The sequence below is a fragment of the Python bivittatus genome, unplaced genomic scaffold, assembly GCF_059951505.1.
Source record: "Python bivittatus isolate LINGU-HERP-01145 unplaced genomic scaffold, Pbiv_v1 ctg000610_np1212, whole genome shotgun sequence".
Taxonomy (NCBI): Eukaryota; Metazoa; Chordata; class Lepidosauria; order Squamata; family Pythonidae; genus Python; species Python bivittatus.
The window spans coordinates 34,323,781-34,339,684 of record NW_028277088.1 but is presented as its reverse complement, the minus strand read 5'-3'; the positions used below and the strand labels follow the sequence as shown (position 1 = coordinate 34,339,684).

The 15,904-nt window shown below is 37.7% G+C and overlaps 1 protein-coding gene across 1 annotated transcript in view; it reads left to right on the top strand.

Moving 5' to 3' along the window:
* RFTN1 (raftlin, lipid raft linker 1) overlaps nt 1-15,904 on the top strand; it is a 111,579-nt gene that overhangs the window by 67,622 nt on the left and 28,053 nt on the right. The window contains exon 6 of the mRNA XM_007436295.3: nt 11,296-11,499. Within this exon, the coding sequence (XP_007436357.1) occupies nt 11,296-11,499 (204 nt within the window). The remainder of the gene's footprint in view (nt 1-11,295; nt 11,500-15,904) is intronic.

The window sequence follows — 15,904 nt, the reverse complement described above, 5'->3', positions numbered from 1 at the left end:
CCTACCCAAGGTTGTTGTCAGTTCAGGTAAAAAGAAAGGATGTCTATAAAAGGAAGCAACTCTTAGGTAAAATGTTCTTGTTTGCTTTTCATGTATCTTCACCTTCCATATCCTTTCTAGTGATAATTTTTTCTCTGCTGTAAAGAAATGTAGAGATATTGGGGAAGGAGGAAAAACAGCAAATCAGTCCTGGGAAAATGGAAGGCATGAGAAAGCAACTCAAAATATCCCTGTCTTGATTCTGTTTGGTGCAAGAGGCAGAGAGAAACTCTGATAGACTTTCAAGATTATGTTATTATATACCCTACAATAATATAGTAGTGTCCATGGATTTGTGTGTCTGTTTCCTAGCCCGGCCTAGCTTGAAGGGCTGACTTCTATACCCAATTCTATTTCCTCTTCTAGAGTTCCCCCCATAGCAGAATATTATGCAGTTTGCTGCTAGTTTATAGGGGAAGGAAATTTCAAAGTATGTATGTTTATTGCATTAATCTTGACAAAAAAACCTTTATATGTGTCAGTTGTGCAGAATATCAGATCTAAAACATGGTTTTTGACGCTTTCTCACCAATTGAAGTGCCTGTTTCTATTTTGATGGATAAGCCCTCAGGAAATGTGGGTTGTGTCAACTTTGCTAGGGATCTCTAGCCCTTATGGGCCAGCAGACATGTTCAGAATATTGAGAAGGTACCATGAACAGGATCATAAAATGGCTTCTATGAAGTGTATGTGACTGCTTACAAAATGTCTACAACAGGAATGATGGCCAATCAGAAAATTTAGTGTGTAACAAAAACATCTGTTCCATATAAAGGCAACTTGTTGGTGCTAAAAGGCAAGTTACTGGCTCAGGAACAAGAACTCAAGGCAGACTCTGACCTTGAAATGCCACAAATAAAGCAAAATGCTCATTTCTTTGAAGGGAAACTGATAATGCTAAGGGGAAAAGAAAACAAACAGGCAAACTCTTCCGACAGTCATGCCACAAAACTAAGGCTGGAGAACACGTTCAGGCTCTTGTTTTGTGATTCCAGGGCTTCCAAGCTGTTGAAGTAGTATGATTCTTCATTCTTTTTTTAAAAGCTAAGCATATAGTAAGTGTATTAAGTGCCTGTTGGGCTTAACGTGTGTATTCTATGAACGTTCCAAATTTCAATTTGGAATTCTGTATCAGCTTTCTGGTGACATCACTATTACACAGCCACACTGCCTGTGCAATTGAAAGGCTGCAAAATAATCAGAAAAAAGAAAATAAAGAAAAACTGTAATCCTTAGTCACAGAAAGGTTATTTTCCTTGTCCCAAATGCATACAGACTTTGTAAAAATATAGATAGTCCAGCCAAAGCAGATATATCCAATCCCCTCTCCACAAACACATTTCACCCCAAAATATTTTTCTCCCTAGCGTTTTTCCTGTAGGTGCAGGGTCCGCCTTTTTTTCAGATCAACCAAATATTGGTCCATTGGTTGTGACAGGTATTGACCAACCGGCTTGTCGCCCAAGCGTGAGGTCATGGGCTGAGAAAGAGTGATTGGCCCAAAGTCACCTCGCCAGCTTTCATGCCTAAGGCAGAACTAGGTCTCCTGGTTTCTAGCCTGATGCTCGTACATTTCACCAAAATAATAACAACAAACTTAAAATGTTACTCTGAGATAGATGCAGAACAGATAGTTCTCCATAAATCAGGGCTCAAGGGCCACAAGGGCCACACTCCAAAAATAAGTGGGTCCAGATCTACTTGTTATATTTTATTTTTTAATTTTCAATTTTAATATTAGTTGGTGCTTTTGTAATAATGCAGCTTTTTAAGATGCAGCTTTATTTTTCATCAGTAGAGGGTGCTCTGACAGTGAAATTCCCTGTCATCACTCCACCTAGTGATGAAAAGTGTTCACAGGTCGTTGGAACAGAACATTCTGAAACAAGCTAAAATTGGCAGGGGTAGAGAACAAAGTAAAGGAAAAATAAGAGATCAGCACAAGAAAAGAAGTAGCACTGAAGTACGTTTGGAGAAAGCAGGTACCCTGGGGAGAAATATCCCCTTCATTCTGGGGGATCAGCTAAGATTGGGTAGGGTCTGACACATAGCAGGACGGGAAACAGTTAGCACAGACAAAAGGAAAGGCAAATCAAAAAGGGTTAAATTTGGCTTCGTTGATTTTTTTGTTGCTTTAGTTTCCTCCTTGCCAATTTCTACCAGATTCAGAATTTTTCTCCATTTACTTCTTGTTGACTGAAGGTGTTGCACATCTCAGAGACGTCTGTATCTCCTAGATAAAGGAAACAAATTTTGAAACCTTTTGTGTTGTATCAACTGCAGTATAAATCAAGTCACAATGACATTAGACTAGGCCAAGTGTTGAACGCTGGATAATTTGTGGATAATGTTATTTGGAATTATGCAGCTTAATAAGGTTTTACTTTTCATCATAAGGTAAATATTTAGACTCCCTTTTTATTCAGCCTTGTTTGGCCTGATAGCATAATTACTTGTAAGAAAGAGCAAAATTAGTATTATTGTTGTGTCAAGGTTTTAAAATAGGTTCCATGTAATTGTCATGTTTGTATAGGTTTTGCTTTTATATTTTTTTCCTACTCAGTATTCAGAGCATCTAACAAAAAGATAGTATAGGAATTTTTATTCATATATGCACATACACATGAAGCAAACACCCTAGCTCCATTAAAAAAGCCCCACAATAATCTATTTGTCTGTGTTTTGAATGTGCTTATTGCTACGTTATGTCTTTCAACATGCTGTTTGTTTAGTATAATTAATATTATAGTACTGCATAAAAACAGAAACACCATACATGGAATTGAATCTGCTATTCTAGAATGCATATTCTAGAATCCGTTCTGAGGATCTGAACCTATACAAACTCTGATAATCTCCTCAAATCACCCATTTAGTGTTATCTTTCCCCCCTAGGAATTTTTTGTTTTAAAGTTGCCAACACTTCTAGATTATTTTCTATGTGTGAAACTGCTCTTCTAAATAGTCTTGTGGGAAACTCAAAGAGGTCTAATTCAGTCAGAGTATTGTCATATAATACCTTTTACTGATTTTGCATTATTGCCAGAACAATAGATATAGAGCTTTACAGACTTAAGTAATTCGTTCTGAAGGGTTAGTTTATGTTATTGTGTATTACAAGCTTAACATGTTGATAGCGTTTATGCTCTTTTCCCATGTGCACAAGATGAACATGCTATTTATCACAAACTTACTGCATTAGAGCTCCTCATTTCTTGAGGGAAGTGACATACATAGTGATTACTCTTGGGTCAGATGTTCCAGCAGAAGAAATTACATTCAAATAATGTATTACTCTTCAAAACAAACCAGAAATAAAATGTCCAGAGTCAAGACCATTTTCATTTAGGAAGAACCATGCTTTTGCTTTTTCTTAGACTCTTTTTATTATGCATTGTTTACACTGCTTTTTAAATTGAAATCTGCATGAATGCTGAGCATAGTCTAAAGCCAAAATAGAAAGCACAGCAGTAGCTGAAGCCTAGTATCAAAGCCTTAGGAAAAAAGTTGCCTGAAGTTTCATAAAGTAAAATAGCTAAAGGGTGAGTTACCAGATTTTAACACATATATTTTCAGTTCTGATTAGCCACCTCTTTTGGTCTGATTTTAGGCTGAGTTTACTTTAAAGGCATTGCTTTTCTTCTTTACTGTAAACTTCTCAGTAAAAGGATGTGGCTTTTGTTTTATTTTCTTGGTTTTGGCTTTATTTCAGTGTCTAAATAGGAATTCAGTTACTTTATGTTTCAATTCCATATCATACCATAGTTAAAATTCATACAGTATTGGAACATGGATGAGGTTACATTTGAGACCCATTACTGTATATTAACGCAAAACAAATTGTTGAACTACTTCTTGAAAGAAATTATATATATGATCTATTGGTATATTTTGGGTACTACTGCCTTTTCTGTTTGTTCTGCTTTAAGAATATTTCTAAAATATACACATTTGGAGTTCTGTTTTGTGATTTGTACATGCAAGAAGTGAGGATGAAGCTGTGGTTACCATGTTTTCTCAGTGTGTGTCTGGTTTATTTGTTACCCCTTTGCTGACTGTAGTCAGCAGTTCTTTTTTCCTGAAATGGAAAACCTTGTCCTCTTTTGGCCATGATCTATCTTATCTTCCCATAAGAAGTAAAGAATACTATCATCATTCATATTATTTGTCTTATTTTTAAAAGATAACTCTACACTTTGGCAAGGTCTTTTTAAAAAAGTTCATTTTGGGCTGAATTGGAATGATGCATTGCGTTTGGTTGATGTAGCATGTTTCAGAGTTCTGATTTCTTCCAGTGAGGTGTGTTTGATCTTGCTCTTCTTCTTTTGAGTTAGCTTTGCTTACCTACATAACTTATTGCCCCTTAATTATGAATAGCAAAACATTTTATCTTACCCACAAGTGTATTCTTAACCTCTTGGTGATTGTAGAGGAATGGATCCATTTACAATAGTATGTATAATATAATTACAGATGTGGGAATAATATTGAGTTCTTTTTTAATATGTGTATGTTGAATAATGAAGTTCCTAGCTGGGGGGAAAAAAGTTCTATTTTATATTGAGTTATCTGAGAACTCAATATAAAATAATTCTCTATAAAATCTAAGCTTAATATGTGGTAAGTTTTACCAAACCAACAGCTTATTCATGTTTCAAGTGTGTAAAACATTCATGTTGCAGTCCAGAGCCTATATGAATTATCTATACAGTCTATTCTTTGCATTCTTGGGTGTTCTAGATAGTTTCTTCATACAAACTCCTTGGAATGATTCAGATTCCACAAAGGAATAGTGAATCTAGCAAAAATGCCTTTTGTGTTTGGTTTTGAGGAAAATTATACTCTTTGAATATTATGTAATCCATCATCCCCTTGTGTGGTCGTCCTTATATACAAATTCTCCAATTCTCTTCAACTGTTTTGCCAGTAAGAATTATTATTTAAATAAGAAGCATAATTAGTGGGAAAAACTCCCCAATAGAAGACAGTTTGCAAAAGTAAGGGTAGAGAGACCACATACTGAAGTTGTTTGGACAGAATGCATTTGGAGATAAAAGTTCTAATCATTATTTTTCTGTCTCAGTTATTAATTTCAGTAAAATACCATGAGGCAGAGGGTCTGTGACTCACTGGTGAAACACATGTTTATAATAATAATAATCCCCCCCCCCCGATGTGGTTGTGGGCTTGCATGGTCCAAGGAGGATGAGAGCTATGCCAAGAGACTCAACCATGCTGGACAGGTCTCATCAGAGGAGCCAAACAAAGAGTGCCTCTCCCATAAACAATATGGTGAGACATAATTTATAGAAACCTATACCAGATCAGTCGTTGCCCGGGTCAGCAAGGACTGTGCTGGGTGTTCTAGTTCCTGGACATCTGGTGACAAGTGGGCTACAGGACTCAGGACTTTTGGCTGAGCAGCCAGGGCCAGCAGCAGCAGCTTCTACTGGAAGAAATATTGTTTACCCGTCACAATTATACAAAGACTGAAAACAAAGAAATAATGATCTGCTATTACAAATCAAGCCCAATGAGGAGAGAATATCTGAAAAGAATGCACCAGTTCTGGAAAGAACAACATCCAGAATAAGAAATAACAGAACAGAAGCTAGCAGATCAACATTGATGAATAATACGAAATAAAATATTCACAGAAATAGAATTGGAAGAACTATAAAGATCTACCCAGGGCAAAGAAAATGAAACTTTACCAGAAGTAGCTCAGACTATAGAGGCAAACTGGGGGAGTCAGCTGTAGAGGAAGCCAGCATAGCTATTAAATTGTTTTCATTCCCAAATCAGGCAACTTCTTCTCTGCCTTCTCCTCAGAAAGAACAAAGCCCTCTAACTAAAAAACGAGGAGTTGAAACAGAGAATAACTGATCATCTAGAGCAGCACAAAAAGAACAGAATAAGGTTGCTTGCATTGAAGCTTGTTACAAAGAAACAGCTAGCACAAGTATTAAAAGATGCTGATGCTGTAATATGAAATATAAGCACCAGCTCACTGCAATAATCAAACCAACTGATGTACAGTATGGCTGCAGTTATAACTGAATATCTTGGATGCAAAATCAACAAACAAGAAAAAAAGCCAAACAGTGCACCACCAAAATGGAAGATCAGATTGGAAAGTAAGATCAGCATGCTAAGATCAGATCCAAGCAAGCTAGAACAGATGAAGGAAAGAAGCTGAAGAACAAGAAGACCAAAGACTACTTGATCAAGAAATATCACCTAGGAACAAGGAAGATCGAGGAAGCACTGGAAATAATAGAGCAGCAAATAACAGCCATAGCCAAGAAGAACAGCAGAATTACAGCTCGAATTACGCACTATAGGCAGAATCTCCAATTTCAGTCTTCTTGATTACAAGAAGGCATTTGACTCACTGCCACACGATTGGATAATCAAGTGCCTAGAAATAACAGGTGTCAGTAGAAACATCGGAAGCTTTGTGCAAAGATCAATGGCACTGTGGAGGACACAGTTGCTGGTCAATGGTGATAGACTGGAAGAGGTTAATATCAAGAGAGGAATCTTTCAAGGAGACTCACTATCATCAAACGGTTTGTCATCACATTGATTCCTCTGTCAACAGTACTGAACAAGTCAGGCCACGGTTATCAAACATCAAAAACATTTGCCAGGCTCTCCCACCTCCTTTACATAGACGATCTGGAGCTGTGTGGAAAAACACCATCTGAAATAGAATTGCTGCTCAACACTGTCCGAATATACAGCCAAGATATTGCAGTGGAGTTTGGACTGGACAAATGTACCATCAACGGGGGAAAAAATAGTAAAAACTGAAGGAATCAAAATGCTCTATGGAAATAACATCAAGAGTCTGGATGAAGAAGATCACTAAAAATACCTGGGTATCCTTCAAACACACTGAAGTCAAGAAGAAGGTTAGTAGTGAATACATCATGAGAGTGAAGAAGATCTTAAAGTCCAAACTCAGTGGAGGAAATAGCATCAAGGCAATTAACACCTGAGCAATTCCAGTCATTAGATACACAGCTGGAATAGTGGACTGGACACAAGCAGAACTAGAAGCTCTGGATAAGAAGACCAGAAAAATAATGACAATGAATCATGCCCTTCATCCACGCAGCAATGTTGACAGACTCTACTTACTAAGGAGCACAGGTGGGCTTGGAATGTTGCAAGTACAACAGACAGTTGAAGAAGAAAAAGGGGCATTGGAAGAATATCCAAAGGACAGTGAAGAAGATGCATTGAAACTAGTACACCACGAAGACTTACTGAATAGTGAAGAGACCAAGCTGGCCTACAAGAAAGACCAAATGAAGAATAGAAAAGAGATATGGCAAGGCAAAGTATCACATGGCCAGTACACACACACACACACACACTCACAGAGTCTAGCAGGCAAAGCAGATAACAGCAAGACCTGGCAATGGCTAAGAGCAGGAAAGTTGAAAAAAGAGACCAAGGGGCTAATTCTGGCTGCACAAGACCAAGCCTTAAGAACAAATGCATACAAAGCCAGAATTTAGAAGCCAGTAAGAGACAGCCAATGTCACCTCTGCAAAGAAGCTGAAGAAACAGTGGACCGCCTAGATAGCTGCTGCAAGAAGGTTGCACACACTGACTACAAACAATGGCATGACAAAGTAGCAACAATGGTCCATTGGAATATATGCAAGAAATACCTTTTACCTGCAAGCAAGAACTGGTGGGACCACAAAACAGACAAAGTAATAGAAAACGAAGAAGCTAAAGTGCTCAGGGACTTTAGAATTCAAACAGACAAGCACCTGCCACCTAACACCCCAGACTTAACAATTATTGATAAGAAAGACAAAAAAGTCTGGATAGTGGACATTGCAGTACCTGGAGACAGCAGAATAGAAAAGAAAGAACTGGAGAAAAGCACAAAATACAAAGACCTGCAAATAGAAGTAGAACAACTGTGGCAAAAGAAAGCAAAGATAGTACCAATAGTAATAGGCGCCTTGGGTGCAATCCCAGAATATCTGGAGCACCACTTGAAGACCATCGGCATTGATAAAATCACCATCAGTCAATTGCAGAAGGCAACTTTACTTGGCACAGCTTATATCCTGCAACAATACACCATCAAATAGCAACATCTGCCTATCCCAGGTCCTTGGGAAGGACTCGATAGGTGGATAAAAATGCCAAATCCAGTCTAAACATCTGGTTGACTATGCGGCCAACAATAATAATAGAAATAATAGTCCTTTATTCTATGTATGTTACCTTTGCTGTACTGTATTGATACTAACTTTGCCAGGGCATATTTTGTTTTTTAATCCTAGATTCATTGTGATATTTTTATAGAAAATTTGCGAAGTAGTATCTGGGATTACACTTGATTAAACCAAAAGTGCTTAATCAAAACTGTAGGCTTTGCATAGCATGTTATTTTTTTAACTAACTTTATTAAAGTTTAAAAGAAAAATAGTAAAAACTAACAAGAACTAATATTAAGAAAGAGAGAAAATAAGAAAGAAAAGGAAAGATTAAAAAAAAGAGATAGTCAAGATTAAAAGTGAAAAGCAAGAAAAGAAGCAAAAGAAAAAAATTGACTTCTGACCCTCCTTGCAACAGATATAAGTAACAATATACATCAAACTCTTTCTCTAAGTACAGTGGTACCTCGGGATATGAACTTAATCCGTTCCGTGACTCTGGGCGTATCCTGAGTTGGTCGTAACCCGAAGCAAATTTCCCCATAGGGTTCAATGTAAATCCGGTTAATCCGTTCCGCCCTCCGAATTTGGTCGCACCCCGAGGCAAATTTCCCCATAAGGTTCAATGTAAATACGGTTAATCCATTCCGCCCTCCACCCGAATTTGGTCGCACCCCGAAGCAAATTTTCCCATAAGGTTCAATGTAATTACCGTTAATCCGTTCTGGCATCCGCGGACCACACGTCAGGGGCGGGAAAACGGCTGGGCGCGGTGCGGCGGGAAAACGGACGGGCGTGGCAGGAAAACGGACGGGTGCGGCGCGGCGCGAAAACGGACGGGCGCGGCGGGAAAACGGACGGGCATGGCGTGGCGGGAAAACGGCCACAGACCACGTGTCAGGGGCACAAAAATGGCCGCGGACCACGTGTCAGGGCGGAAAAATGACCGTACCCCGAGGCGGAGTTCGCACATCGAGGTAAATTTTTGCGGCCGGAGCTGGTCGTAACCCGAAAAGTTCGTTAGTAGAGGCGTTCGTATCCCGAGGTACCACTGTATATAATATAACTTCCATTATTTCTGTTAACCCATATTATTTCTAATCATCAAGTCCATACAACATAATTTCATTTTTTTCTGTTTCCTGCGAAAAGTTCAAAAAAGGTTTCCAGTTAGTATTAAAATTACACAATGTCTTGTCTTGAATCAAAGCCGTCAATTTTGCCATCCCAATCAACTCCATCAGCTTCACCATCCATTCTTCCATTGTAGGTAATATCTTTCCACCTCTGTGCAGATAAAAGCCTTGCTGCTGTTATCATATATAAAAACAAAGTTCCATAAGTTTTTTCCAACTGTTTGTCCATCAGACCCAAAAGGAAAGTCTCTGGTAGCATGTCAAAGGTTATATTCCAAAAAGTGGATGGGGCAGCTTAAGATTTAATGTAATTTAATTCTACTCTATTTTGATCTTTCTTTATGTCTTTCTTTATGTCTTTCTTTCCAATTTTTTTTAAAAACCTCTGCACCTTTGTTTTGTGTTAGTAAACATTTAATAAATAACTTTTCCCAAACATAAGGATAGTGAGGAGGCTGACAGAACAGCCTTCTTCAATGTGATGTCTTCTACTGTGGCTAGAAGTTCTGCAAAGTAGAGTCCAACACATTTGAAGGGGCTAATTTGGAGAAAGGCTGCCACAGTGTATAACCCTGTTCCCTTCTTCTGTACAATAATATTCCAATAGAAAGAATACTGGTGAGAACTTTTGATTTTTCTCATTCTTAAGGTGGGGCTCAACCATTGTCTAGATTCTGAAATTTGAAGAACAGTCAAAGAGTGCTAAAAATGGGGTAAGGGGAAAAGAGAAAAATTGACTCAACTTTGTTGTGGCCATTGTCATTATCACTAATGACAAAAGGGAAAAAACGTGCAGGAGTTTTCCCAGATGCAGAGAATTAACATTTTTCAAGCAGCCCCAAAATGTCTCAATTTTTTAATTGTTAAAAACAAAAAAACATTGTTTGTGGTCTATCTGTCAGTTTAGACAGACTGAAAACAGTAAACTGTGCAGACAATATATAAAATACCACTTTAGGGTAAAGCAATACTGTATGCTGTGAACTGTTGCGTTTGGAAACAAAGACAACAAAATTAAGTTGTAGATAATACAGCATTGCAGTTAAATTACTTTGAGAAAAATAAGGAGTTCATGGATTGTGACTTTCTGTATACTAATAAAACCACCAGATCTTTCATACATTATGGAAATGAAAGAGAAGTCAAGATCATGCCAAGAAAGGAAGTGTACACTGTAGATTTCTGGAATTAAAGGAAGTAACTCTGCTTGCTTTTTCTGGATAATAATTCTGTGTTGTTCAGCCCCAGTAGACTTCCCCAAATTCTACAGTTACCAAAATGTGTGCAGTGGCCCCCCCAAGGTGTTGCAGGATATTTTAAATTTTCAAAGGAAATACAGCCATATTCGACCTCTGTCGGACACCGCTCAAACTACTCGCTCAAGTTAGTTCACAGGTAGAGTCTGGTGCACCGTGAAAATATAACTGAAACGTTAAGGGCTCTGTGAACCAGGAAGGTATGGGAACCTCTGCCCTAATTTATCAGCTCTCCTTACTGCTAATGGCATATGAAGTAGTTTTCTACTTTATTTTATTTATGCAGCTATAGGTGGCAAGGTTTGATTATCAGACTAATGTTTTAATCTATGCATATTAATTGTACAAAATTAATGCAACATATTTTATATTAATTACATTATGCAGATCATTCTATGTATTAGTTAATTGTCATTCTGTTTCTATTAATTATCCCAAACTTTCAATTTTACATAAGAAAACCAGTTGTGCTTATTAAATATGTTAGATTTATGCTGTATTATATTCCATATAATGTAATGCAGTTTCCCCAACTTGATGTTCTCCAGTTGTGTAGGAATCATGCCTCCAGGACTTTAGATCCTAACACATCTGGAGGGCAACAGATTTGGGAAAGTTAATATGCCATTTTTGCTGCTCTTACAGCTGCTTTTTCAATTCTTGTATTTTGTTTAGAAACGGAGATCTTCGCTGTCTTCAACAAGCCAAAGACCTTGCAAACATCCAGCCAATACTACACTGTGACTGTACCTGTAAGGATCATCAGCAGTGGAAAAAGTATTTGTACCTTAGAAGCCAATTGGCTCGAGCACATGACAGATCACTTCCGGAAAGGGAGTACATTGGTCCATGCCATCTTCAGTCTTGGAATGATAAATGGTATGAAATTCTTCTGTGTTACTCATCTTAGTTTCCTTAAATGAGTATCAGTTCTCGTCTCTTAATCTGTACCACTTCTTGCTTCAATTTCAGTCTTTTCAATAGACTGAAATTATTAAAAAGTTTAAATTTTCTGTGTGTGCTAATTGCCCTTTGAAATTACAGGCTATACTGAGTGAACTGTTACAGTCAGGCAGGAACAGCCTTTGAAGCAGCACCACCTTTATAAGCTGCTCATTTAAATTTCTGTAAAACTTGCTATTTTGTGGAGCAATGCTCAGATGGGAATGGATCCATTTAAAATTTAAAAAGCAAACCATATAAAAGTCTCGATTCAAAGCCTGTGGGGTGGGGTGTGAGAGAGAAAATGGACAAAGTCAGAAGGCATCTAAATTAACTTTAGTGGGGGCAGTTAAAACTGCCAACAGATTACATATAAGAACTGGATCTTCCAATATATTAATGATAAACTACTGTGTGAAATAAGCAGATGGATAATAACCCAAACCAGTCACAATTACAACTGCAGTGTATCAACCAAGTGGAATGAATACAGGTCATTAGTAGTTCAAGATTATCTTTCTGTCATTTGACCACATTCAGAATAGTGATTTTCAGCATGTCTGTCAGTAAATGTGTTTAAAACAAAACAGAAAAGGTCAACCAATGAATCTGTTGTTGTTTTTTAAAGCGGGGGTTAAAAAGGAGGGATGGCAACAACCTGAAGGGAGGGGGTATATTGACAGTTCCATCCAGCAACCAGTAGGAAGGCAGATACTGCCTACTTCAGATTAAAGAAGAGCAGAGAAACCACATAGCTAGGCTCATGCTGGTGCAAATCAGAAAACACCACTCTGGAAGAGTTGCAGGAAAGCACACTTACAGGCTGTCACTGAGCCAGGATAAGGGTGAGCTAAGGGTGCCGTTGCCCACTCAAGCACTTTCCATGAGACTATTGAAACGTTGCCTGCAATTAGTAAGTTGTGTGGAAGACCCCTTAGATTTTGACACCAATTCTAGTGTTTCCATTCTACATGAACTAGTAATGTATTATTAGTTTTAGATTTTTATTTTTATTTTTTATTTATGTGTATATAAATATAAATATATAAATACAATAGTGAGATAAATTTGTGTGTGTGTGTACACTGTGTATGTATGTATGTATGTATGTATATGTATATATTTGGGTCAATTCAAGGTGGCAAACATACCTAGTACTCCTGCCTATTTTCCCCACAACAACCCTGTGAGGTGGGTTGGGCTGAGGGAGAGTGACTGGACTAGCTTTCATGCCTAAGGCAGGCCTACAACTCACAGTCTCCTGGTTTCTAGGCCAACACCTTCACCATTACACTAAACTGTCTCTCTATGAATGATATGATATGGTATATATGATACATGATATAAATATCATCCAAAATTAATGGTAGCTTAGAACATCCACATGTTTTGCAACGTGCTGCGTGACAGCTCTTGATAAGTATTATTAAACCACTTGTTTAATGAATACCAAAAAGCTGATACATAACCAAGTTAAAAGTAACTTTGGGGTTTAATTTTCCATTAGCTTTAAGTAAACAATTTTCTGAAAATCTACCATATTATTTTAAGAACTATATGAAATCTGTAGACCCAAGTATATTATGTGTAAGTAAAAGAGCATTTTCACAAGCATAGTTGAGAATAAACATTGTAAAAAAAAATGCCTCCTTGTTGCAGCACGGGACCTCTTTCATAATCATGTGATACTCCCTTTCCTCCAGAATACAGCTTCTTCCTTCATAACAGCTGTTTTTTATCCCCTGTGATGACTGCAAACCACAAACTCTTAATTCTGCAATTGCTCATTCTCCCCACTCTTATTATGTACTCTGGTAGAGAATAACACTGTTTTTGTGTTTTCTTCATTCTGAAGATAGAAATCTTGGCTTATATAATATTGAGGATTGCATTTAATTAGTCTCATTGCTACTCCTTCCTATAAATTAAAATTCTGTCTGCCCTTAATTGTATGCATCTCAAGCATGCATCTTATTTTTATTATTCAGAAATAATTATGCCAGCAGTTTTAGGGTACAGCTGTAAAATTGCCCAAAGCTTTTGCCAAGCCTTAGATGCAGTATGTGGGATGAGAGGAAAGAAGTCATTGGTGGGATGTCAGCAGTTCATTCATAAAAAGTTCCTTAGTTGTAGATCTCCTCCCAGTAGTGGTGGGGAATGAAGCACATTCAGGATGATTGAGAAACCACAAGATAATAACACTTTTCTTCCTGCTGTATAATCCCCAAAGGAACCCTAGAGCTAATGGATTCAATAAAGGTGTGTTAGCTTAGACAATTTAAGTCCCTTCCTCCATTAATTGCCATAGGTCAGAAAGAAGAGGGGGGGAAAAAAGAATGAGAGAAGTAATAAAAGATTAATCCCTCAATTGCCATGTAATACCCATCATGCCGCTTTGTATCATACGACTACTTTCTTAATCTGTTTCTGATATCTTTGTGTATATAAAAGACTGAAGCCCATGAATTTGCACTGAATGTGATGCTTGTTAATGCTATTATGAGAAGTGAACAATTAATTTGAGAATTTGGCTTGAGATCTAAAGATATTTAACATTGCTTTTCTTTCTTTTAAAAAAATTAAGTTGTTTATTTAAGAATTATCTTCCTGTACTTCCCTTAAAGAGTTCAAGCCAGTAAACATGGAGATTTTAGGCAGATTCCTTTTGAATGACTGATTAAATGCAGACGTGTTTAGCTTTAGTAGGCCTCTGGGTATTTTGTTTTTTTGGGGTTTTTTTTGCCTACTGCTAGTCTTAATGAAGATAAGACCAGCGTTGTCATGTTCTAATGGCAAAGGAGAGTCTGTTGCAGAAAACAACACAAACTCTCTTTTGTCAACTTAAAAATAGATCTATTTTGGGCATATTCTTTCAAGGTCTAGCGCTACGTCCCCAATGTGACACTGGAATATGCCAGTATCCCTTGGTGCCTGCCAGTCTCCCTGCCTTGACTTCTACCTTTTGAAAAAGTTATTGTTACAAACATTGGAAAGGTGGCATGCTGCAGAGCTGGATGAGCTTCCTTAGAAAAGAGCCATGCCCAGTGCTTTATCTGGAAGAATGCCTGCGTGCCCAAAGAAAGAATAGAAGTAAACCAGGACATTATAATGCATCATACAGAAGGGTCAGGTTAGAAAGGCTGACATGTAACATTGTGACACTTGGGTGCTTTTTCCCCCATGACGGCCATTTATTTATTTATTTTTGAGTAGGCAAGTCCCTCCACAGCTATTTTGTGAAAATATCCCCAACATGTTCTTAAATTCCAGATTTGCTCTCCAACTCAAATAGATTCGAAATTCCTGATCTAGAGCCCACTTTATTCTATGCAAAAAGCATTACTCTTTATGAGTATGGGGATGTACTATGTATATATTTCTCACTTTCTATGCCCTATGGCATATTTAAAAGCCTATGCATGTATATCTGAAACAATTGGATATTCCATTCTGTTTACCCCACTAGCTCTTCCCTCCTGTTCTTGTGTTAGTTCATTTTTGTTCAGTTTTAGAATAAAGGACTTCATGATGCAAGCCTCTCCTCTTATGCATTGCTCAACATCATGTTTGTTCGTTCATTCATTCATTCATTCATTCATTCTACAGCCTGCCTTTCCTTCAGGAGCTCAAGGTGACAAACATAACATTCCTCAGCTTTGAAAGGTAGATTAGGCTGAGAGATAGTGCCTGATGCAAAGCCTACCCAGTAGGCTTCCATAACTAAAATGTATTTGAACCCTAATTTCCCTAGTCCTGATCCAGTGTTTTATGCTGGCTCTCAGTGTACCCTTCATTACATATAAATTATTTATAATTTTTATTACCAGCATTATTGAATGCCAACATTGGCATGATAGTAATGTTGCATTATCTTAGAGGAAAAATAATGCAAATTCAGAGATGAAGGCAATTCAAAATATACGGGGATGAACGTTTCATTACAGTCAATTGGTAAGTTTGAAAATGGTTTGGTAGTTTTATTATTTGTTGACTTATTGGGTGAAATTTTGAGCTATTCTTGTGGGAGTCATAAATTCTCAGGGGTGGATTTAAAATTTTCAGGAGTGAAAAGTATTTCCAGCTATGCATTAGTGTCATAAGTTTCACTCCTCCCCCCCCCCAATATCTTCAGTTGCCGACATCCCATGGAAACAGGTGCCAGGTAATCAGATAAGTCTTTAGACTGGCCTTTTGAGAACTACCAAGGGCGAAATTCAATGAAACATGCTAACACAGCACAAATACTTTACAGGCACGTAGTATTATTTACAATATTTATAGTCTGTCTTGCTTCTGGGAGCTCTGAGTGGCATACATAGGAGTCTCACCTCATCTAAATCAC